The sequence below is a fragment of the Acanthaster planci genome, linkage group LG03 (genome assembly GCF_054643075.1).
Source record: "Acanthaster planci isolate LZ-2023a linkage group LG03, COTS_SCS, whole genome shotgun sequence".
Classification (NCBI taxonomy): domain Eukaryota; kingdom Metazoa; phylum Echinodermata; class Asteroidea; order Valvatida; family Acanthasteridae; genus Acanthaster; species Acanthaster planci.
Window position 1 is genome coordinate 19,060,967 of NC_141779.1, and position 24,389 is coordinate 19,085,355.

A 24,389-nucleotide genomic window follows, 5' to 3' on the forward strand; every position below is an offset into this window, starting at 1 on the left:
ACCTTTACACATCAGGTCAACAGGTGTTAGCCACTACGGCACCTTGGATATGATGTGGACAATAGATGGTCCAATCATTGCTGAAGCTGGAGAAGGTCACCACAAGGTCGTCTCCATGACAGCAATTCATTCAAAACCTGGCCCGGCTAAGGAGAGTCACAAACAGTGTCTCCGACAACAGATGCTGTTCCCTTCCTTGTATAACATGAGCGTCTTGGATGAAAACCGCAAAAGGTGATGTAGAGAATGATGTAGTGTACATGTACGTGCTGTCTATCTACGAGTACTTTGAAAATACCGCTTGTCTGCACGTGCTACCGCCATTTTTGTTTTGCCTACTTTTGACCTTTCTAAGTTGTGGCTCCCAGCACACATTCAGCAATAATGTTTTTTTATGTATCGTTATCTTACCTTCACAGCCTTAACTTTCTTCCTTCTCATATGATCATGGCTGTCCCATGAACAATTGTTTTGAAACTTTGCACGCATGTAAAGACATCTATGATGAGTACATCTATCACGTTTCAATGTAATCCGACAAAGGGTTTGATTTTTAAGATATTATTTACATGTGCAGTTTTCAATAACGTATTCATTCATGTTGGTCTGTTCATTGAGCATGTGTCAATGGGAAAAGATTTTGGCTCACCTGTCATGGAAAAGTGAACTTTTGAAAGAGTGGTGTGTCTGATTTTCATTTAATTGGCATCAAAACGACCCCAAGACATTAATGGAAAACCCTGAAGGCTTGACATATGATACAAAAGTTATTGACGATATTGGAGAAAATGTATAGGGGTGGATCTCACTTAATACAGAATTTTGGCTTTAACGGGCATGTGCATACGTGTGGATTCTGTTCCTATGTACCCGGTTTTAACTCAAAATGTCTGCACTGGAACTCTACACAGAAATAGTCAAGGAAGAATTCCATGGCTCATAGCATGAAATTGGGCTTTGGTTACTGTAGAGCCAGACGAGGGCACAACTAGTAATGTTGTGCTTTCCCAAACTGAATTCATTTCAGACATGCAGCTGTGGCCAGAGCAAAAGAAAATTCCCCCCACTTCCCCGATCTGAAGCCCCTCCCTCCTGCGTCAGAGAAAGTTACTTACAGATGGGAAACTCCGGAGCCTGTGGTCTGTACGAAGGAGCTGAAGAAGAGGGCATCATTGCTGCAGACTGTGAATGAATCAAGGGTGACTGAAGTTGCAAAAGAACAGCGTGGTCAGGAGAGGGTGAGCTTTAGGCCTGTTGCTGAATAAGTGTACGTTTTTCAAGATGTAGCCGAAATATGAACTGAACGAAGTGTGATATCATTTACTACCATATTGAAAATTGCTAGATCTTCAAAATTTGTTAAGATGTAGAGCTTCCTTCACAAGAATGTAATGTACTTCTACATTACATTCTTGAAAAGATTTAATTTCGCAGTACACTATCAAATGTTACTTTTGTTTCGAGGCAGTAATGCTATGCTCTCCCTTTTGGAAATATAAAAAATTGTTTGGCATACAAATGCATAGCCAGCACGAATGGCACATCTTTAGTGTTATTAATAAGAAAAAAAAACCTTTTCTGGTCCCCTATTTAGTGAGAGGATATTTTTTTTTGGATTATGCAGGCTTTACTGGAACTCAAAATGCAGGATCTTTCATATTCCATTTCTTTCCTTGCTGTCCTTTATTATGCCCCTCCACCTTAGAACTGCTTATAAATATCCGACTAATCCCCCCCCACAGGAACCTGGCAATAGGACAACTCACGTCTACCTTCCCTTCCTGTCGCTGGACGTGCCCGAGACACCAGTAGTGCCGCAGAACTCGGTCATCTCGCACCAGGGCTCCGTCCGTCTGCCCAAGATCCCTACCGCCGGTGCTCTGGCCGGGAACAAGTCCATGATGGAAGACATACAGGAGCAAATAGAAGACAAACCCAGGAGCACCATCACCATTCCCCTGCAGTGATAACAGCCATATCCCTTGATAAACGAGACAACGTGCAATTTGGCATTTCTCTAGAATTTGACACTTCTTCAGAAATGAGATGATACTTCACAACACAACAGTCACTAAAATGATCAAGTTCTGTGTAAACAGTTTAATGGGGATGATTTACATCAGATTCTGTTTTCTATCGAGGGTTTAAGAATCATTTTGTTGAAGGAAGGGGTGGTTTGGTTAAATTTCTCGAATAAAACTAGGAAGATTAATTGGGGATATATGCGCAGATTGTTGCATGTTAACTGAATTTAGTTTTGTTATATTCCTCTTGAAGATATACATGTAGTAGTGTCACTTGCTCTGAATAAATAATAGACTCCTACCATGAAATTGAATTCATAAACTCTAAGTTAACCCCTGCTATTTGCTAACCTTTGGGGAAAAATGGAATGGATGTTTCCAGGAATTCTGCAAACAGGGCCTTTGCAATTTATAAATGGCCTGTACAAATAAAGCGGGTTCATTATTTCAGAAAAGAAAGCAGCAAAACCATGACCAGAAATCATGGGGCAGGTACGGTAGACAGCAGTCTGTGAAATAGCTCTGCATGGTGTCTCTTGGAAGGCAACAAAAATTGATGGGTAACTTATTGTACTTTCCGTCCACAGAATTGCACAAAACAAAATGTATGTACAATTGTGCAGGGTGTCACTATTTTCATAGAGAGTGGTATATAAGTTGCCTGCTTCAGAACATGATTGCTTTTGTACAATTGGTAAATGAACCTTTGGGTTTTTAAACAAGTAGCGAAAGAATTGATTTCAGGAACTGTATAACTATCAGCTTTCACGAGTTCTTGATGGATTAAAAAAAACTGAAACCTGTTATATGACTCTCCTTTTAATAAGAATTCAAAACATGGAAATGAAACTCAAAGGTGATAAGGCATTACCTTTTTTAATTACATTTGCTTTATGATTTAAAACTGAGATTTTCAGTCAAAAACAGAGAAAAGATTTGAAGTAAATAAATTGGACAACACATCTATAAAAGTCAGCACTATGGAGTCTGTGGTTAGTAAAGCTTCTCTTTCCATACAATTTGCCATTTTACCTAACGCCAGTTTTCTCTCCAAACTGTGTGCCCTCCGGCATTTGGAGGCAATTGTTTTCAGATGCAAACAACATGGTAAGGGAATTTCTATCACCATTTTTGTGCTAAATGTGAGCAAAAACTAAAACTTGATTAAAATTTGATGCTTTTCATTATTCTTTGATATTAACAGGAACATCACAAGAAAATTTCTTGGGCCAAAAGTAAGATGTAACCCCTCGTTTAATTTAACACACAAATTAGAAATAATCCACGATTGCTTCCCATTCAAATAAAATCCAAAATTTAATCATGCAGCTTGCCGATAATTTGAACCCAAAAGAAAAATAAAAACTATTTAAAGTAACTTTTCCAATATTAAGAAATATCAATTTTTGAACAAATCACACAAAAATGAACAAACTTGGCATTTCATATATTGAAAGATTAATTTATGCCGGCGTTAAGCAGGCTTTCATATAACAAGCACATTCAATTTACATTGGCAAAAATGTGACCCTGATTGCAAAACTTTTGAGCTTGTGCTGTTTGGCAAGAGTAATCCCCCCCTTGAAAAATGACGAATTGAAACTACAAATCTGGCATATAAATGCTCAGGTTTGAATATTTTTTCTTTGGGAAACCTTTATATCCGTATGCACAAGCCTTTAGATCCCAAAGTAGGCACACACATATTCATTACCAGGTTGTGAGGGCAACACACTTGCTGAAAATATAGACAATATGGGGACCAGAAAGATTGTGGGGATGAATTATCCCCACGATGCTGTTCTGACTTTCCAAACAAAAGAAAGTATCCCCTCAATGCAACGAAGGCCTCCCCATTCATTACCGTCCTGAGTTTGAGGGACTATAAATGTCTTGTACTGTAGTAACTGGTAATCCAAAACACTGTATAATGGAGACACAAAAGTCCTTGCAATCTGGTCCACATTTTCCAAACAAAAGCAGTGCAACCTAAGGCTGAGTGCAAGGAGCCTTTGCCCTGGTCCATTTCTCACTGTGAACAGGGCCCACAGGCCTTTACAAAGTTCAACTTTGAATGAATCCTTCATGACTGAAACACTTAGGCTCTGGAAACAAGCTCTAACGTCAACTTGGTGCAATAGAAATGTAGTTGGATCATGTCATCATATCTCAAACCATGTCTACAAAGGATTTCAATGAATTCCGAGTACTGTGAATCAGACCACTGCAGAAATTTATTTTTGAGTTAAAATTTCAGAGCAAAAGTGACAAAAGATACAAGTCTCATACTACGGTTGATCACTCATGCTTGAACTTGTTCCTAACTGCATGAAAATATGGAACTAAGTGTCTCAATCAGTTGAAATTGCTCAGGTGCACACAGAGCAATGATCAGCTTTGTGTCTTGAATGTTAATTTGATGATTTCTGCCCGGCCCGTAGGTTGACTTATATTCACACTGTAATTGCAGTGTGGTCCAAGAGTTGCAGGATGTCACTAGCTTTTTTGAAACATGATGGACAAGAGGGTACTGTTTGGAGTGGTTCAGTTTGGAGGAAACAAAAGATTTTACCCAAACCAGTTACTGCCCTCCTTTTCTGTCGGCCATACTGTACCTCAGATAGGCTGATGGGATTGAATCCCACCCGAGCGTGGGTGCAACTTTTTCCTGGTAACTTCTCTGACTACAATGAGAATACAGTGTGAATATATTTTGGTGTTAGGGCAAAGCCTACCAGTAATATAAAAAAGAAAACAGCAGTTTGCCAGTCAGCAGATGAGAATGCAATATTCAAAAATGAATGTAACTTTGTCTATAGATTACTGAATTGTGACATCTGTTGGCATGGCGTTGGTTCTACACATTGACTTGTTGACTGATTGACCCTTACAAAAGCATAGGGAATGAGGGATACATGTAGGAATTGAACCAACTTTTTGTATTGAACCATTGCCTTGGCAACTGACTCTAATTCCCTTTGCTTCCCCACACAGGCTTGACAGGAAGAAAATCTGGCACACTATACAGACAGCCTGAGAAAAAGCTGTCAAATTATGTAAAATTTAAATCAAAACTAAGCTAGGATCTTAAATTCTCCGGCCTGTGGCCTCCGTCAATCGGAACTGTCGTAATATTTTTTGGCCCGTGACCGTCGCTCCGTTATCTTTTTCAGGGTCTCGTAGGCAGCCCGGATCTGCATGAACTTTTCCGCGGCCTCCTCCTGGTTTCCGTTGCGATTTTTGTCAGGGTGATACTCTCGGGCAAGCTCTCGGTAGCGTTTTGTGATTTCCTCCTTGGTGGCATTCTTGGAGAGTCCCAAAACCTGTTAATATAAACATGGTGTGCATGTACAATGTATAAGAGAGAGGCATACATGTAATTAAGTCATTGCACCTGCAGGTATCAAAGGTTGTACTGTAAGTTACGTGTAAAGTGATCTCAAAAATGACGCTATTCTCACGGCCATCCTCTGGTTATTTTCTGTTCTTCCTTGCTTGTTACATTACTTGTGAATTGGTAAGGGATTGATTTGTAATTGACTTCATTACATCTGAGTATGTAACATTCATCTGAGGCCTTCGGTGGAGTTGGACTAGAATAATCAAACCTTGGGTCTGAGTCACACAGTCCAGTATTAAGTCAGAGTCTAATTATTAAGTTATGAATACACATGTACATATCCATGGAATCTGACTTGGAGTCAAGAGTCATGGTTGCATACGTCCTTTGTGTGCACTCGGTTGTCCAGAAAAGCTTAAACAATTTCAAATGGAATAAATGGCACTTTTCAAAACATTTAACTTTGAAAGGATGTCTAATAGTTTTCATACACTGAGGAGAAGTGCATATACATGTATGAGGATGCACCAAGTGATTCTGAGAAAAAGTCATAACACACATTTAGACCCCTACAAAAGTGTAACTTGCAACTTGCCTCATATGCATTTTGTTCTCCCTCAGGATCTAAAGCTGCCACAAAACGAGTCCACATATTCTCCCAACCTCTCTCTTGCCACTCGCTGAAGAGCTGCTTGACGGTCTCTTTGAAGTCCCTCCAGAAGGGAGAATTGAAGAAGTGATCGACGGCATCTCTGAACTTGATGGTTTCACCGTCAGAGGTGGTGACAGAGGCATTGAAGTAAAGAGCCGAGCCCCACATGGATATGACCAAAGAACCTAAAAAGTGCACCAGACGGCAAAAATTGGGTTTTTTTTAAATGCATGTACATGAAAAAGACGGTTCATGGTTCATATCAGCACAGGGCTTACAATTCACTGTTGATGACCACTGATCACCTGATTACTGGTATATCCAAGATAGTTCTGATTTGCAATTTTTTTTTTATTTGCAAAGGTGTGCAAGGCTGTAAAAATCTACTCTGCATTCATGTATCCTTGCAGCACATGGAATGCATATTACGGCCATGTTGGATTGAGACCATTGCAGGAGAATATTTCCTCCATGAAAGCACTTAATTTATAAATGAAAAATAATTTGGGAAAAAATGACACTCATTTCTCTAGTGGAACACACACATACATCCCAAAATTCTTGAATGATCTACACTCATACCTGCTAAACAAAGCACCAATACTCGTGTGCAAAATCCTTTCTGTCTGACATTCTCCGTTGGTTGAAACCCGCGATCCCACTGGGACAGAATAGAGCTGAGTAAAGCCATGTACACCAAAAAATGTGGATTGCCGGGAAACCAGAGAGCTGGGATGCAGGCCCCCAACAGGGCCCACTTAAAGGACGTCCTTTCCCAGCCGATGTTCCCCACCGTGTGGACAGCTATAGTGATGGCCAAAGGCACCAGGCAGCACCTCAACACTGGATTCTCGGAATGGTACTCGTCGGACACGGCCACCGTGGAGAGGAAGCCCATGAACGTCCCAAAGCACACCTGGCCAATGAAGCGCACGGGGTTGAACGGTGGTGATTTGCGCACTTTGATCATTTCCGTCAGACATGACATGTAGTATGGCTCTTTGTTGGCGTAGTCCACGTATGATGGTAGGCGCCAAATGTCGCGAAACCAGCCCAAGCCGAAAATTCCGCCCCATGTTGACCACCAGATGAAAGCTTGTCTGTCACGGCCCAAGTAGAAATGGTGTAAGCCCAACCAGCCAAATAACAGCCAAAGCACATATGCCACAAAAAGATTCTTGGCCATCGCAGGCACTGGACTTTAAACAAGTAACTGCAATGTGTTAGCACCCAGGATCACAACAGAATGCCTTCCCAGTGTTCAAAGTTAAAAGTTCTGCTTGCAGGAATGGAGGCACAAACTACATCTCTAGGGTATCTATAAATGAAACAAAACCAAAGATGAGCTCTGCATTTTACAGTAATCCAGTCACACATTAACCCTATCACTCCTCAATCTTTCACCTGTTGGAGGACTGAGGAGTGTTAGGGTTAATTGATGGAAAAACTGTGGCACTAAACTAAGCAAAAGATACACGCTGAGAACGTTAGATGTGCAAATACATGTATTTGTGTGTGCAAATTTAGGGTAGGCCTCCATGAACCATGCCTACTCCACGATAAATCCCGTGTGGGACATATTTTCACATAGACGAACTAATTTCTCCCAACAGTTAACTACATGTAGTGTCTTCATCTCCTCCATGCCGAGGCAGTGTATGTCATGTAAAAGCAATAACATGAGCTACAAAGTCCAAATTTGCAAGGAAATATTGAGGTATTTACATGTATGTAGAAAACACAATTTTTTGGACCAGTCTCATAGGGTTGGTGCACAGGGTGTCAAGCGGTGTCCATCTGCGTAGGGGCTATCCATAAGGTAAACACGAAGGAGAGGGTTGGTGCCGTTGCGTACGCCATGCGTACAGGGAGAGGGGGGTCTGAAAAGTGGGCATTTCCTGCATACATACTTTATGGAAAATGGCCCCATGGAACTCTCTCTCTAGGTTTTCTGTAATGTTAGGCCTCTTCGGTGGGCCTCATGTAAATGTACAGGTATGCTGCATAAATGTAACTTATTAACATTACTGCAACATGTTTCTAGGAGCCGTGGCCATGGACAAGGAATGGAAATAGCATGAATGGTTGAATTTGGTGTAAGAAGGTTGTTGGGGGGGGTGTTACAAGTGTTACGCGCAATCTAACGTTAATCTTGGACCATGTGCAAATTGATTGTACTCCTTCCTGAGTTGATTATCCTATGAATGGATGTTATTCAAAGGTAAATCAACTCAATATGAAGTAGCAACTGCAATAAATTCACTCAAGGTTCAAACTTTCTCTTAGCTGAAATTTGATTTTCTTTTGACCGCTTCGTATCTGAACGCAATTTCGGAAGTGGGTGTTTGCCGTATTTCTTTAAACCAGTCTTGTCTGTACAATCTCTTACTTATATGTGATATTTCAGATATTTCAGTACAAATGCCTGTCACCAATCACTATCACTCTTTGTTGGATTCCCCCGTATCTAGAATTAATGCCCTACTTCTTGAAACCACAGACTCAGCTCTTGTTTAAACAACCTCATGTCACAATTTCTTAGCTAATATGTTTGTCTCATCTAAAATTGGATTTCCTGTGACTGTTCACTGTGACTGTATCTGAATGCAATTCTATGACTGGGACTAGGTGTTTACAGTAATATTTTATACTAGTCTTGTCTATACAATCTCTCATTTATTTTGTCTAACTTATTTTAATCGCAGTGGCTGTTGTTACGGCAACCTTAATCCTAACCGACAAGCATATTGTTTGGCTTACACTACACAGTACTACAAAATACTAAGTAATAGTCTGAGCCTGAAGGACCTAGCGCTACAGATTACTACTTCTGGCTAGGTTACATGTACTTCCATTGTTACTCATACAGATAACAATAAAGCCATGCATTCATAGTGCCACAGCTCTGTATGGTACATTGTCTTACATGTGTCTATTGTATCTTATGGCTTCACAGAACAATAAAGTCAGGTCCTCTTACAATACAAGCAACAGCGCTCAGTACTACAGTTTACTACAAGTAGTAATTTGTAGTATTACATGTATGTAGGGTTAGGGTTAATGCATCTCCCAGCTTTTATCGTTATGGCACTGCACTGCACAAGCGCGCCAACTTATTTCTTTACTTCTTTGCAGATTTCTTTATTTCCCTTTAAAAAAACCCTCCAAGGCCTCCGTAAGAAAAGAAAAAAAGATTCCTGCTTAGGCCTATACAATTAGAAACCAACATAAAAAATACAATTACGGTATAAAACATGAAATTTAGGCAAAAAAAAAAAAACAATCCATGCCAGATTCGAACTCACACACCGGTGGTTCCAAATCTTCCACCTTGACCATTCAGCTACAAACGTTCAGCAATCCAGGTAATTTTAAAATATATAAACCGTCGTGATGATCAGCTACATATACATGTACATGTACGTCATCGCACTTGCACAGTTCAGTGCCGTGACATTAGAAATTGAGAAATGCGTAACGATAGCCACTTCGCATTTTAATATATAGGCCTATTCCTAGATCTGTGGGGTCTGACGTCCGCCCCCCTCCCACACTTAATTGCGATGGTGGCTCCCTGCAGGCCAATGCAATGCTGTACGTGAGGTTGCCGATAAACAGCGACCTATTTAATCCCACCTCGATAGCAATCCGTACCCGTGTGCGGTGAATGGGAGTGGGGCGGACGTCGGACCCCACAGTTCTGAGGGTAACATAGGCCTACGTGTAATATTCTAATTTCAAGCTGGTTTTATCTCTATATTTATGTCTATATTAGAGAGCCACTTGATAGTGATTAGGTTCGCTTTCAGTAATCCTTTGGGCTATTTTCTGTTTGTCCACTATGGTTTGGTTGTCCTGAGAAATAAGAAATGAAATGAAAAATGGTAACACATTTATACCACGGTCACAACTTCAGCAGGCAATAGGCCTATGCCCCAAAACATAAAAAATAGGCCTGCATAGGGCATGATGATGTGTAGGGCCTAGGCCTAAGTAAAAACGGAAGTAGGTCTACCGAAGGGGCCTAAACATGCTAAATGCAGAGACAAAAATGATGGAAAGACATACACGTAGGCCTACCTGACCTGCCTTCAAACATATGTCAAACTAGGAAAAATGCGTGTACAGAAGCACATGTAGAAACGCACTATACCGTGATTAACCTGTAGTACTGGTATCAACCTGTGATTTGCCAATGCCATGCCTATTTTGATCTAAACGACGCCTCCATTCATTTTTTGTTTTACAACTCGTTAATTATTTCCACTCCAGCTTAGCTAGCTGCATGCAGCTGAAAGTGAGGGCGCTATACTGGCTATGGATAGGCGCGGCAGGCGCAGCCTATGTTTGATTTTGGTTAGCAACGGAGGGCTAGCGCTGCGGAGCTGCGATTAGATTACAGGCAGAATGGCGATGCATCATTCGTGTCATTGCATGTTATCAGAAAGTGTATTTGTAGACGTGTAACTTAATATGTAAGTGTATCCATAGCATGTTCAGTAACCCTGTAACTTGCTAGAGGAGCGGTATAGAGCCACCGGTAGGTCCAGGTCTCACTGCCTTTGCCAGAATATTCTGCAGTTGCTCCAAACTTCGACATGTACATGTTGATTTATTATCATTAATAAGGGGCACCCACCACATAGAGTTAGCTAGCCACCACACAACTGCAACTTAAAACATCCCATAGTGGAGGTTGTAGCAGTACTTAGAAGAAAATGGCTTCCCTTAAACAGAGCCCTTTGTGCCATAGGCCATGCTCCTTTGTACGATAGGGAATACACGAAGGACACTAAAAACAGGTCTATTTTCACAGTCACAGTATCTTCTCAAAATAATATGTGTCTAACAAAAGTGGTTTCATCCACTTTTGTGGAACTAAAGCGTGCTTGAGTTTTATGGCAAACTGACCAAACTGCTGTGAAACTTGAGGTCAAGTGACGGTCCATCATGTCCATTGCAATTCAGTAAGTTCCTCCCCCCCTCCCTGGGTCTCACAAACCGTAGCAGCATGTACATGCTCATGCAGTCTTAAATTACCTACAACATCTACTGTACCTACGGTCCTGTACTAGTCTGCCATCAAGTTTTTCTTGACTGTGCAACAGCATTGCAGATGGTGTGATGGATAGAGAACCGGGCCATCTGCCCATCTCAGTTCAGGATGTTATCTCTTCGCTTGTCTGGGTCAAAGTCATCGCCCTGGGAACAGCAGCGGCGGGCAAAACCTGCATCATTAAACATTTCTGCGAAGACAAGGTAGGCCTTCATGTACTCGCAGGTTGATGCTAATGACTTCATGTACATGTATGTGTTCATGGTACTGTGAGGTCTGACGTCCGCCCTGTTGGACCCCACAGTTCTGGGGGTAGTGTGCGCGGTACACTGAAACAACTGTGAACTATGAACAACACGTTGCAGCAAATATCGCTCCTTGAGAGTGTCTCAGACATAAGGAAAACACTGTGAGAACTTTGTAGAAATCTTGTGCTTGCCAATGTCGACATTTGTGGCGTCCCTTGTTTACTGAAAAGTAGCTTTGATATCTTGTATAAAAACTCCGAAATTGGGGGCCAAAACAACACCATACCTGGGGATAGTTTGCTATGGGAATGCCATCTATAACTGCTTAAGATCACAAGTAATTCAGATTGTAAGTTGATGAACTCTTTTCTCACTTTGTTTTCAGTTTTCTGCAGTGTATCAGCCAACAGTAGGGGTGGACTATGGGTTTAAGATTCAGAAGGTCAAGAATCACGAATGTAAGTTGTGAGATTGGACACGCCAAGAACTGAAACACGGAGGGACTTTCCAAATTTTAGCTTCATCGGTGTCTATATCTTTAGGCCCCATTTTTATGCACGTTGTAACCCTCTTGAGTTAGGCCATGCATGCTCAGTGCAGCTCTGTTCTGTGCTGCAGTTCTAAACGATTGGTTGTTTAATTGTGCAAGGTCAAAATCAGGGCAATGTCTTTTGATTCTGAATGCTTGAAACTGATCATGAAACCTGAAATGATGGCAGCTCAAGACATACTGAGACAAAGCTAAGAATTTGGAAAACAAACACAAAAAGCCATAGTCAAACTGTTATTTAAATTTTTGCTGAGCACTCTTGTGAAAGTATTTTGTAGTTTCTCTTGCAAGAGCGTTGGTCATTTTTTTGACATGAACTCTAAACTCTGATCATTAATGCTGCATGGAATGTTGGTCTTAAACTGATATACTTGAACCCTTCCAGCCTAGGGGCCTGCTAAATTCCCTTGGACAGAAACCTGGCAAAATGCACCCATATCTCAAATTCAAAGTTGCTTTAATTTTTGTCTTGCACGTACATGTCAATGCAAATACATGTATGACACCACAATAATCAGTGACTCATAATCATGGTCATGTGATTAATCTCTGCACAGTCGTTGCCTCTTCCCTAATCAGTGTTCTCTGTTTACAATGATCTCACGTGCAGTGAGGGTTCATCTTTGGGATCTGTCGGGGCAACTGGAGTACGCAGAAGTACGGAGTGAACTGTACGGAGGAACGCAGGCCTGCATTTTGGTATTTGACGTGACGAACCGTAACTCGTTTGAAAGCCTGGAATATTGGTTGAAGGAGGCAGCGAGACATGGTGGAGGGGCTGTGCATACGGTGGTAGTGGCAAACAAGGTATATCGCCTAAACTGTACCCAGAAATGACATTTGAAGCAAGATATGGGACGGAGAGAACCCCCTTGCCTTTGTGTTGGTCATTGTTTGATCGGAATCTCAGGAATTCTTTACAGACTTCTAGGGGAGATGGGTTAGCTAACAGTAGTCTAGAGTGTGTATAGGGATTGGACAAGTAAGGGTGGGTACCCCTCCGTCCCATATCTTGCCTGGTATAAGAAATTATACTGCATTTCTGAACATCCTTATTGTATTGTAAAGTAGCTAGCAGAAGCAGTGTCAAAAATATTCCTTTTGTGAGGTAGTGAAGTTCTGAAAAGGAGAGGCTTTATCTTCCCTGCAGTTTTGCTGAAATGCTCAGAGCATCCCACTACCGATGGCCACGGTCTCCTTTTAGCATCTTTCCAGTATTGAAATCATTATGAATAAGTGCTTTTGTAAAAGCGCCTTTAAAATAAAACTCCTTGTTTCACCCCTTGTAAGATTGACATCAGAGGCAAGCGGGCAGTCTCTGCAGAGGAGGCCATCAAATGGGCTGCAGCTAAGAAACTCAAGTAAGTTCAGCACTGAACAGGATCGCTCACTATGATAAGGACGTCGTCCATAAGTGGGCATTGGGCAGTGGATGAATTCTAAGGATGACCCCAATCGTATTGTCACCAAGACCCATTGTAATTAAAACTATTTTGAGATCAACAAAATATCGGTCTGAATTCCAAGTTATTAAGATGAGCAGTGAAAGAGGCATGTGTCATTTTGTCATTGTTCACACTTTTATAAACTTGGTCTCATGTGACCTGCTTTGTGTTATGATCTTGTTTCTGCTTTCATGATGTCTTGACACCAACACTCGGTGCCACCGTACCAAGGCACGTGTCCTGGGTTTACCTTCTTTTATGTACAATGTCGCCGTGTGCTGAATGTGATGCCCACAGTGCCTGTATGAATAACAGCCATTTTAAATTTAATGTTGAGGTGTGATAAAACTAATAATAGTTGGAACTGGGCACTGACATTTTTGGTCAAGTATTTATATTGGGGCATTCTGGTTCTCATTGAAGCCCTACTTTTTAATGGATTTGCATCTTCCTTCAGATATTATGAGACATCAGCTATGAGCGGGGAGGGCATTCTTAGGATGTTCTGTGAAGTTCTGGAGGTGGCTTCGGCCAATATTTCGAAGGACCAGAGTGGCATTGCGGGAACATGAGCTTCCAGGGCTTGCTTCAACTCCACTCCACAGATTAAGATTGCAATATGGCAGAATTTCTGCACTCGCCCCAGTGCTAAGAAATTGCATCAAAATGAAGACAACATTGAGCCAATTGCCTGAGAACATCTCAGGTATGAGCTTTGTTGTAATGGGGCCTTGAACAGATGCTGCAAGTACAGCAGAAATGACCATTTGGTACAGTCGGAGAAACCTCAAGGACTGAACTGTAATTACCAATACAGTGGATGTGTGCACTGTATTGCCAATACGGGTACTACCCACTCACTGATTGAGGAGAGGCTGCATGACGGGCACCTGTGTCAACTAGGTTTTCGGTGCCGATACACAGAGGTTACATTCCTGTGAAGATCGGTTCTAAGTGCTCTGCACAATGGGCTAAAGCACCTGTATATGCCCATGCATATGCGATGTGTCACCCCAAAAGCATAATCTTGACTTCTTGGCAGTTTTTTGCACAAAAGAAATGTTTCGCTGCAGTAGCAGCTCACAATAAAATACAGACTTTTTGTTTAAATCTGCCGTCAGTTTCTCCCAAGTCTGGAGCACTCTGTCTAGCAAGTACCTTGAACTTAGATTTTGTACATTTATTTCGGGTATGAGCATCATGGCTCTTGAGGAGTGAACAATGCTCAGATGTATGTACCGTTGACTCCCATTATAAGAATTAAGAACACCTATAACATACATGTACTCTTATAAAGAACAAATTCTGAGAATCCCAATTTCTTGAATTCTACTGTTTTTGTTATTTACTCCTTTTGTAACAAAGTCTTGGTCATAGTAATTTGTTTGGTCCCTGTAATTATAAAAAGAGTTAACTGTATAGAGATGAACCTGCGTTCAATATTTTTTTTTAATCTGGCTTAAGAATAGGTTGAGGGGGTGAAATTTCACATGTGCGGTTCAGATACAAAAATAAATTTGGGCATTGACACATTATGGCATTACACTGACTCGGTTTATTCTACATGAACAATTCAAACAGAATACGGTGAAATATCACTCAGATGGAGTTCTTGTCAAACATGCCAAAGACATTTTTTACACCTATTTTTGCTGAAACAACCTAGAAACTAATATACATTTAAATATACTACACTGCTGCAACATGCAATAGAGGATTTGTATGGAAGCCATCTTGCCGGGCAGTTCTTTTGTTCCACGGGGAAACCTCCTTTGTGCATACCCTGACTGGATGCAAGATGGCAGCCATGCAAACCCTCTACACTGATGCACATATAGACGCAAGTTTTGATCAAACCAACATGTAAGAAACCCTGTTTAAGCTTATCAAGTATTTTTTATACTGGACAACATTACACCAAATCTCTGTAGTAACTTGGGCTTTAGACATGTCCGACTTTGTTTTAAGTTTAGCCTCACATTTGGATGGACGACATGCAACAGTGTTTTCCCGAGTTAATTCCCAAGAATATCCCGGTACATAGACTGTCAGTGTAAAATTCCACCTTGACCAACACAAATAGGCGGTAGTCAATTGCCAAAGTGCACGTGCCCTCAGGTTGAGACAGCTCCGTGAGTGAAGATGGCCCCCCGGAATGGCGTCTTATCGGATTTGTCCATACATTTGTATAATATTATACTCCATCCTCATGCAGTTTTTAGCAATGTTGCAACTTTTAAAAAATCACAAAACATGCATACCATCCTAAGTAAAGAGATTAGCTTCACAAAGAAAAAATTGCCCGCTCCAGTAAATACTTTAAAATTGGATCAGGGCAACCACAAACTCAAAAGGTGAAATGTTCCCAGCCCAACCATTCTTTTCTCCCATACCCACCCTCCATAAACTTCCTACAAAGAGAAGGTTATACAGTGGAATTTTGGGTGCTCTCTCTCTGAGCTGCTATTTGTCATACCTCTCCCTTGAATACTGCTTTTCATTGGCCCAGAATGATCTTGAGACAGGGCCAAAAAAAATCATGTCACACTCACAGTTAGATATGACACCAGCCGGTCTTGTATGTTATCGTGCGTATGCACCGCTGCAGTGTGCAGGATAATGCAGGGACTGCTAACCACTAATGTTCACCAAGTACCTTGCTGCCCTTAATTTCCCTTGGGTAAAAACAAGTGAAAAACATTCAGAACGATATATGAAAAAAGACTAGTTGACTGTTTGCTATGGGTGCTATGTATCCCCTTGGGGGTTCAAAACGTTGTATACCGCATCACAGCAAATCTGCAATTGTTAATGACAGACGTAATTATGAAACATGAGGACTTGATTTTGGCCTGCCCCCTTACACTCTCACAAATTTTGACGTGTGTCATATCTATCATTCCTGCTTCAAATTTTCTGACATCTCTGAAGCTGTGACGCAGATTGGGCAGTGTTGTAACTATGTACGTCCATTGCACAAGTCGCTCACAAATCAACCACTTGCAAGCTAATGTGGAACTGAGGCCAAACCTGTCCTTGCCACGGGTCATCCCATTTTCTCGTGAGTGAAATGTGAAAGGACTTGCGATAAGGATTTGTGACTACCACACTGATGTCATGAAAGCTCATGTGCCCCAGTACCAGGACAGCTCTGATCGTTAGCACCTCTCAGAACCCCCCCCAAAAATCTTGGCAATAAATATGCTTGTCTCAGTCATTGTCACTGCTGTCTGAGTCTCGTCTCTTCTTTCGTTTGTGGTGTTTCTTGGATTTCTTCCTCCGCTCTGAGTGGGACTTCTAAGACAGAAAAAACAACATCATTGAAAATACCAGTGGATTCGAACTCGCATTTAAATTGACCAGCATTGCGTCCAGTTTTATGAGCACTGTTTCTTTCCCCTTTTCTTCTGTGAGAGTAAATCACTAAAACCTGCCCTGATCTTGCAGTACATCACAGCTTTTATAGGAAATGCTGCATATGCGCATGCGTTTCTACCCAAGACACTCTGGCATGTTTGGAGCTGAGGCTGCCTTCTCCTGACCTTAGACTAATCAGAGAGTGGACATTTACCGAGGGCTTATCACTTTCATCGTCTGAGGAAGTGTAGTCGTGTCGTCGCTTCCTCTTCTTCTTTGTCTTCTTGCTCTTCCGTCTTTTTTCCCTTCTCTGTTAGTGAATGTGCAGCGACGCATGTTGTGGTGTGTGTAGGAGAAGAAAGGAAGGGGGAAAACTCTGAGTTTGTGCCATCGCACAAAATACCGGACGGTGTGAAATGGATTGAGGAGCAAATAAATAATATGTTTTTCTCATAACTGCAGTGCAGACATACTATAAATAGATCTATGTACTGATGATGTGACACTTTGTCTAAATGGGCATTATCCTATGGAGCCAGTGGGGGCCCGAGCAGAGTAGGAAAAGACACACATAAACAATGTTTGTCCACTAAAGAAGCCTCTCATATGTTGGAACATTGTAGAATGTTCCAGCAAGAACACTGTTGTGATTGGGAAACTCCTACAGTTCAAACATTGGAACAGCTGTCGATACTAACGGCAGGCTGTATTTGGGAACGTATGGAGTTTTGCCATACTCCCCTCTGCTTAATGTGTCCACTACATGCTCCTGCTGAATGCATACTTTGTGGAATTTTGGACAGAAACAAACGTTTTTCCCAAATCACTCCCAGTTTCTGTCTTTATCTTCCGACTTCAATTTCATGAATTCGGTCCACTGAGTTGTCAGCCTTGAGCTCACCACTGCTCAACTTTCTGTTGCAGACACACCCAGTTGTCCATAAACATGGAGGCCATAGTTTGGAGCATGTTCCTTTGGTTCAAACTTTCAAGTAAAAATTTTTTGTAGGTAAGAGCTTGAGCAGGTGGCAAAGACGGGAGATGATGTCAAGAGTTGGGTACTACATCTCTTTGACTTTGTAGGTGTGAACTGATACCCCATGGATTCTAGGTGACACTGTGTAAGACGATGTGGTGAGTACAATTTAAATGCCTCGTGCTCATCATACACCCAACTTCTCTCTTCTTATTCGTGCGACGTATGGGTACCTTCTGGAATCCTAAAAAAATCCTGCACTGTATGGGAAACCTAATACATTCTATGCACTCAAAACCTTTCAAGGAGCATCAAGCTGCATGTACAGGTCAAGTGACAGTGGAAGGCCACTATATAACTTCCGTGAAACCTCCTAGTGGATTCTTGAAGCAATCTGAGTCGATGGAGGGGGGGGATTCATGCTTACCTCTGCTTCTGAATCTTGCTCACTGTCGGATGACGATGATGAAGATGCGGAAGAGGAAGGGGAGGAAGACTTGAAAAAAGAAACCCAAACGGCCGCGAGCAGAAAAGAAGCAAGCAGACATGTTAAATATTGTTCGCTGTATAATTCAGATGCCATCCCCACCCCCTGCCATTACAATCTTGTGGAGATTGTGGTAATTGTACATTTTTATTGAGGCATGATGAGAAATGTCCACATTAATGAATTAAATGCTAATTACACCGATAAATTGACCTGTCCAACACAAAGACACAACAACAGATAGCAAGTGGGTAAATGCCTTCTGTAATCAACAGCATAGCTTCAACTCAAACAGACTTCATTTTCCTTTTTTGTAACTTGTTGAATATCTATCTCTTTGTGAAATTGTCCGAGTTTCCTTCGCGGTGCTTGCCTTTAGTCAAGGCATGAGGGGAACCTCAGATGCTGGCAACATGAAAGAAAGACTGGTGGCAATGGCGAACTCATGTTTTGCCTTTACTCTCTTAGAATCGTGGCAGGAATCATGCATATTGCAGATGCAATGTATGTCTGAGCCAATCATTTCCCGAACGAACATGAAAAATTCTACATCTCTATTGTTCAATGTCCACAACAGAGAGTGCATGAAGTGTGAAACTTATCAAGCAAACTAGTACAGAAATGGAAACCAAAAGCAAGTCTTGTCTTCTCCCCGAGATAGTAAAGACGGCTGTGGTTTCCCCATGTGCAATGTACTTTTTTCACACAGCTAGCCTCTGAAGCGCCATATACACCTCAACCAAAGGCTACCCTATGCATGATTACTACCCAGCGCTATGAACTCACCCTCTCCCGTTTCCTCTTCTTTCCCCGCTTCTTCTAAAGCATCAAACAGAGAGAACAAAATGCAATGCAAATATGCAATTACCCAAAAATCATCACTTCCCCTTTAATAAAACAAAAACTCATACATGCATTTGTAAACAGCAGCTAATTAACTACTTGTAAAATGGGCATCCTACAAGCATTTGCTTTGCACCCTGAAGGGGTCGGTGCCACAATATGACTGTTACTCAATCAGTGCTGTAACACTACTCCATATGACTTGCCTCTTTCTTTTTCTTCTTTGCCTTGTTCAGCACCCGCTCTCGGTCTCGCTTCAGGTCCTCTCTGAATTTCTGGAAAAGCCAATAAAATCAAACGTATGACACACTGTGACACAGGGAGTGGGAGATTGGAGTGTGAAGGGGTTTGGATCAAAACTTGTTTTGAGCTACTTTATTTCAAAATTCCAAGACTACATGTCGATCAGCTGGCCAATTTTTGGTGGAATCTCTCAAGAAATGAAAATTGGCGATTTGGAATGTACTGTCAAAAGCTTCTCAATACAGCGAGGTAGGGAAATATGAACCCAAAACTGTGGGGGGTGCTTATTATGTTTTTTTAATGTTTTCTCAAGTTTCAAGAGGATAGGGCATTGTTGAGTTAGGGTTTTAAGGTTAACCCTCCTATGGTTTTACAGCACAAATGTGCACAAATGCCCACAGTCACTGGTGAGCATGTAGTTTCTATATGGAACTCAAACGTGCACAGGTTCAGTGTGTACACAGTAGGTTGTCAGCACAAAATGACCCAGGGTCTTTTGTGCAGTCCTCTTCACTGCATTTGGTTTACTGCACAATTATGCACATGAAACAGTGAAGCACAGTTCTTGGGCAGCACAAAAGTGCAATCTGATATTCCTGTGAGGGACTGTTGGTGCAGTGCACAACACCACACAGCTGTGCTTCTTTGAGGTGTTTACCAAATGACCCAAAGAGTGACTTCAGCATAGGAGGGTTAATACACACATAACTTGCCCGTTAAATTTGCAAGTACGTGTGAAAAAAACTATACGGGCACATGTATATTTCTCCACACTCTCGCTAGGAATGCAGATGGTTCTTGACAAGAACCATTTTGGAATGTCTTGGAGTGAGAGGATACAAATGGAGTAGGTCTTCTTACATCGCTCATGTTTTTCTCCCACTCAGCCAAGGTGTTGGATCCTCCTTGTTTCTTGCTCACCATGGTCTTCCATTCCTCCCTTCCAGATGGAGAAAAGAATACAGACCAAGAAAATGGACTAAGAGTTGTCAAGATTTCAATCAGGTGACCAAAGTACATTCTACTTTGTGAAACCTTGACCTTAACTTACTTTATCCTATCAGGGTTCACAGTGTCAAAACCCCAAAAATTTCAAAGACTTTTAATCACTTTTTGGTCCATTTTCATAGCCTTTTTTATGACTTCTATTATCAGTAATAACTATCTGTGATTCGCAGATCGGCACGCTTAACACAAACTATTGAAGTGTCTTGAAAACGCAATACAATTACAAAACACAAGATGCAAAAGATGAAAATTCAACGACTTGATTCACTTTTCTACAAACATTAAATGATTTTTCCAGGAATTTCAAGACCACAATAAAGTTTAAAGATTTTTAAGGAACCTAATGACCGTTAAGGACCCTGTCTTATGACAGAGTGTCTCAAAAAAGCCATCTTTAACTTTATCTTTTCAGCCAAAAAAATGTCAAAAGCAAATACATCATTCATTTATGCGTTGCATTAAAACAAACATAGCTTCCCTGGGCATGAGGTCCATTGGCCTATCGGCAAGCATGGGCTTGCCGATACATGTACATGTACACTCTTCCAGTGTACCTTTCGTCCACATGCAATCTCACATGTACATGTACCACTAACTCCCATGTGCAATACTGTTGAGTTTGCCCTATCAGTGAGCGGATACTCACCATGTTGGCCTGGGTCTACTCAGGTAATCCCTGATGGAGGGTCCTGATTGCTGGATGGGCCCTGCAGCTCTGGCTGCTGCAATGGGGTTTATGTAAGCCTGCCAAGAAATATGAACACATGAAGGGGTTATCATAGCATGCCCATGAGCACAAGGTGGCCCTAACTTTTTTCAAAGTTGTCAGACAGATTTTTGTTAACACTGCACATACCACATACGTAAACGTACATGTAACTACAGGGGGGTAACTTAAATATATACTAGCAGAGGTAGAGATACATGTACAGTCAACAGGGGTCACTATCAAAATACTGAATTACATCCAGTCTGGGCAAATTTGGTGGGCTTGCCTCAGAAACTTGGAGTTTACGGGTAACTGTCATGCTTGAATTACATAACAGAGCACTGCATTGTCTCTGAGCTGTGACATGTGCCTCTACTGTTGATATGAACATCACTTTATGACACCCTGTTGCACAAACCCTGAGTTGATGAGACTGGTCTTGAAAGTAACTGTTTTCTCAGTAAATGCTTCAAGTTCCATTTTCATTGCTAAAATTGACTTTAAAGTATGTAAACGGCTGCTACAAATAGAAGTGGTCGTGATCATTGTATTTTTATTTGGATATTGATATTTGTTCGTTTACAAACTGTACAATGCACTCGCTGAATGTGCATGTATGTGTCATTTTGTCAAACAGTAAAATATCTGAAAGGCATCCAAACACTAACATGGGAACCACCCTTAAAAGCCATTGACATGCATGTACTTCAAAAAAGTTGATGCCTGCTCAGTGGCACATGACCAATGACCTTTATTTAGTGACATACATGTACAGTGGAAATGTGCCAGCATTCAAGTGACATCGCTCTGGAATATGTCTTGAAATTTCAGGACAAGGAAACAGCAAAAGGTACCAAAATTAATTTTGGGGCAGAAATTAACTTTCTCAACATACACCATATTGCATCTATTGTATGTCAAGCTCTGAAAAAATGTATAACGTCGTTTTCGGGGGACCCTATCAATAGGGACTCTCCACACATAAAGCGTATGGTCTCATGCAGCTCACTATACTGTGTTCATTACCATTAGCACCCTGTTCCTATAATAAGGAAACGAAGTTTACCTTTTTGAAAAAACACACCTAAATAAGTTGCCGGTGGTGTCCTCTTCCATATCAGAAAGAAAAGACGGAAGGGCTTTGATTTTTGAGGGAATTTATGGGGTAAAACGGCAGTGTAAATGATGCAAAAAAGAGCTGTGAATGAAGACAAATCAGCGCATGTAGTATGGTTCCTTGACCTGGAACCATAAAAGTTTCTTTAACCCTCCTATGCTGAAGTCACTCTTTGGGTCACTTGGTAAACACCTCAAAGAAGCACAACTGTGTTGTGTTGTGCACTGCAAAAACATGCAAGAGAGTGACCTTGGGCACTTGTGCATACTTGTGCTGTAAAACTAAAGGAGAGTTAATGAAATTCGGTATACCCACAATGGCTGAGTCGGGTAAACAGACGTGAAACAAAATGGCGTGATGCAGTTGTCTTTTGCTGAACTTGGGAAAAAAAATTCTGGTTTTCCTGCTTAAACATTGTCAAAATTTACCAAAACTAGAGCTACTAGGATTAACGTATGGATCCCCAAGGTCTGAATGTCAGTTAATTTATTATAGGAACAGGCTGTTAATGTAATGGTAATGAACACCCACTACACGGACATGACTGAGGTACTTCTAGTCCAGTATGGAGCAGCATGGACATAGGCGTTTCACAAAATGGCAGGTAGCAACCACACCGCACCAGTGAAAACTGCAACGAGCACCCATGTATATACTGATCAAAGAAAAGATTGTGTAACCCAATCCTCTGACTGGTTGGTACGCGCATATGTCACCATGGTGGCTGTTTTCATTGGGGCAGTACCGGTACCTGCCAATGCCATTTTGCGAGAGTCCCGGATGTCCGCCGTGCCCGTTATGAGCCACATTGTGGGGCTAGGTTCGAGCTATTTTGAGTGGAATGAATTAATGGACATGATGATGGAAGCAAAAGTACATGTATATGGAAGGTAGGCCTACATGTACTTGGACTCTGCTATCGTCTGACCATGTCAGAATGTTAAAAAAGGCGATTTGTAGAGCTCAAGTTACTCAGACAATGTTAGACATGTTGGAGTTGGACTATACTCGCACGGGGTGCTAAAATCAACATGATGTAGGCCTCAGCCTTATCCTTATTATTGCCGATACCGCATAGGTGAATTTGCACAATAAGCCTCATCGCAAATACTGCATGAGTGATTTTGCATAATGGTAGAAAGGCATTGCGGGAAGGAAAAAGGGGCTCCTTTTCCTTCCCACAATGCCTTTCTACCATTATGCAAAATCACTCATGCAAGGCTAAAGTAAAGTTATGGCGACAGAATGGGAAATTGGCTTTTTGACTGATTGATGATGTAGGCCTTCTAATAGTAATATCATAGAGCAAGGAACAGTATGCTAATATGTAGGCACTGCCCAGGCTACACAGTACATGAAGCCCAAGGAATTGAATATCATGCATGTCATGCTTACAACTCTTGTGTCCCGTTTACCCATAGGCACGGCCCCTACTCGTTCTTCATTCCACTACGTAACGATTTTAAGACGAATTCTCACGGACACTGACAAACTTCCAAGTTGTTTGCGGTGTATGTTGGGTGCAAAATCATTGAAGGGCACCCTCTGTTGAGGCTATTTTGCCCATTCTGCCATACTCATCCCCAGAGCATTGGGATGGGCACAAGAACGCGGCATTTGAGGGTGCACTGAACCAATTCAAGCTCCATTGAAAATTGTGTAAAATCAACCAAGTTTGGAGCCCCATGGCAGGCAACTGAAATTCCTGAGGCCTCTCAAACAAAAAACAATGTGTTGTTTGGTCCTTCAGATTTCATTTGATCTTCAATTTTTAGTAGTTTAACCAATGAATTTTTTAATTATTCGCCCAAAACAAACTCACCCCCAAAAAGTGAATGTTGCCAAGTCTTCCCAGCGGCCATTTTTCAAATGACATCCCTCACCATCAGCGGACTCTTCTGACTAATTTTCAATCCCACTTTTGTCTACTTTACCCCCGAATGGGTGCCCCTGAATCTACAGAAATAATCCTGGGCCATACCGACACAATCCCGCCATTTCTTGGCCCAAACAGACCCCTCTTTTTGAAACAATCTCTGGGGGGTACTTTTTGTTCGCTCGGGCTGGCGGAGAATTTTCCTTGAATTGGGACACTGCACCCTTGAACCAAGTTTTTATGAATATCGACAACCTCGTTCTCAAATGATTCAATTTTTGCCGATTTACAACACTGATCTCTTACCATAGTACAGTGGAGTACAGTACACTACAATGGTTCTTCGCTTGTCGCGAGGCGCCGGAACAGGGCGGGGGATGATTAAGTTCCATTTAGCCAATTTAGTGCTTTGGCACTGACCATAGTGTCGGTATATATCGGCACCAGCCTTTTTTGTG

The 24,389-nt window shown here is 41.6% G+C and overlaps 4 protein-coding genes across 14 annotated transcripts in view; 2 read left to right on the forward strand and 2 right to left on the reverse strand.

Annotated features, from left to right (window-relative positions):
• Positions 1 to 2,999, forward strand: part of LOC110989469 (uncharacterized) — a 33,037-nt gene extending 30,038 nt beyond the window's left edge. For 5 of the 6 annotated variants that reach the window (XM_022253871.2, XM_022253863.2, XM_022253879.2 and 2 more), the window contains 3 exons: positions 16 to 234; positions 1,028 to 1,238; positions 1,743 to 2,999. In XM_022253871.2, the coding sequence (XP_022109563.2) occupies positions 16 to 234; positions 1,028 to 1,238; positions 1,743 to 1,967 (655 nt within the window). In that variant the 3' untranslated portion in view covers positions 1,968 to 2,999. Of the gene's footprint in view, positions 1 to 15; positions 235 to 1,027; positions 1,239 to 1,742 lie in introns of those variants that run through there. The other variant, XM_022253892.2, reaches the window with a different exon arrangement.
• On the reverse strand, positions 2,875 to 10,304 carry LOC110989495 (dnaJ homolog subfamily C member 22-like). Of its 5 annotated transcripts, none has more exons than XM_022253927.2 (4): positions 10,170 to 10,304; positions 6,599 to 7,334; positions 5,960 to 6,201; positions 2,875 to 5,347 (listed from the first exon to the last, which is right to left on the reverse strand). In XM_022253927.2, the coding sequence occupies exons 2-4, from the start codon at positions 7,200 to 7,202 to the stop codon at positions 5,138 to 5,140; spliced, it is 1,056 nt and encodes a 351-aa protein (XP_022109619.2). In that variant the 5' UTR covers positions 7,203 to 7,334; positions 10,170 to 10,304; the 3' UTR covers positions 2,875 to 5,137. The 5 variants fall into 5 exon arrangements, with proteins under 5 accessions (XP_022109619.2, XP_022109645.2, XP_022109649.2 ...); XM_022253953.2 differs by having other exon boundaries at positions 10,165 to 10,293; XM_022253957.2 differs by having other exon boundaries at positions 10,180 to 10,286.
• A 51-nt stretch (positions 10,305 to 10,355) lies between these two features.
• Positions 10,356 to 14,850, forward strand: LOC110989522 (dnaJ homolog subfamily C member 27-B-like). 2 transcript variants are annotated; one of them, XM_022253989.2, is made up of 6 exons: positions 10,356 to 10,491; positions 11,125 to 11,275; positions 11,706 to 11,778; positions 12,481 to 12,677; positions 13,161 to 13,231; positions 13,773 to 14,850. In XM_022253989.2, the coding sequence occupies exons 2-6, from the start codon at positions 11,141 to 11,143 to the stop codon at positions 13,885 to 13,887; spliced, it is 591 nt and encodes a 196-aa protein (XP_022109681.2). In that variant the 5' UTR covers positions 10,356 to 10,491; positions 11,125 to 11,140; the 3' UTR covers positions 13,888 to 14,850. The 2 variants fall into 2 exon arrangements, with proteins under 2 accessions (XP_022109681.2, XP_022109663.2); XM_022253971.2 differs by having other exon boundaries at positions 10,397 to 10,556.
• On the reverse strand, positions 14,848 to 23,609 carry LOC110989535 (uncharacterized). The gene is made up of 8 exons (XM_022254002.2): positions 23,451 to 23,609; positions 20,876 to 20,973; positions 20,083 to 20,161; positions 19,185 to 19,253; positions 18,922 to 18,954; positions 18,076 to 18,144; positions 16,887 to 16,982; positions 14,848 to 16,612 (listed from the first exon to the last, which is right to left on the reverse strand). The coding sequence occupies exons 1-8, from the start codon at positions 23,472 to 23,474 to the stop codon at positions 16,526 to 16,528; spliced, it is 555 nt and encodes a 184-aa protein (XP_022109694.2). The 5' UTR covers positions 23,475 to 23,609; the 3' UTR covers positions 14,848 to 16,525.
• Between the last annotated feature and the right edge of the window lie 780 nt (positions 23,610 to 24,389).

Bases quoted from the DNA above. Each gene is read 5' to 3' on its own strand.
- LOC110989495 (XM_022253927.2), bottom strand. From the start codon at position 7,202: ATGGCCAAGAATCTTTTTGTGGCATATGTGCTTTGGCTGTTATTTGGC. The intron at 6,202-6,598 runs GTATGAGTGTAG...TGCACTTTTTAG, and splicing joins ATTGGTGCTTTGTTTAGCAG to GTTCTTTGGTCATATCCATG. The intron at 5,348-5,959 runs GCAAGTTGCAAG...TTATATTAACAG, and splicing joins GAGAACAAAATGCATATGAG to GTTTTGGGACTCTCCAAGAA.
- LOC110989522 (XM_022253989.2), top strand. From the start codon at position 11,141: ATGGATAGAGAACCGGGCCATCTGCCCATCTCAGTTCAGGATGTTATC. The intron at 11,779-12,480 runs GTAAGTTGTGAG...TCTCACGTGCAG, and splicing joins GAAGGTCAAGAATCACGAAT to TGAGGGTTCATCTTTGGGAT. The intron at 12,678-13,160 runs GTATATCGCCTA...ACCCCTTGTAAG, and splicing joins CGGTGGTAGTGGCAAACAAG to ATTGACATCAGAGGCAAGCG.
- LOC110989535 (XM_022254002.2), bottom strand. From the start codon at position 23,474: ATGGGTAAACGGGACACAAGAGTT. The intron at 19,254-20,082 runs GTAAGAAGACCT...TGGCTTTTCCAG, and splicing joins GGGAGAAAAACATGAGCGAT to AAATTCAGAGAGGACCTGAA. The intron at 16,983-18,075 runs GTAAGCATGAAT...ATTCACTAACAG, and splicing joins AGCAAGATTCAGAAGCAGAG to AGAAGGGAAAAAAGACGGAA.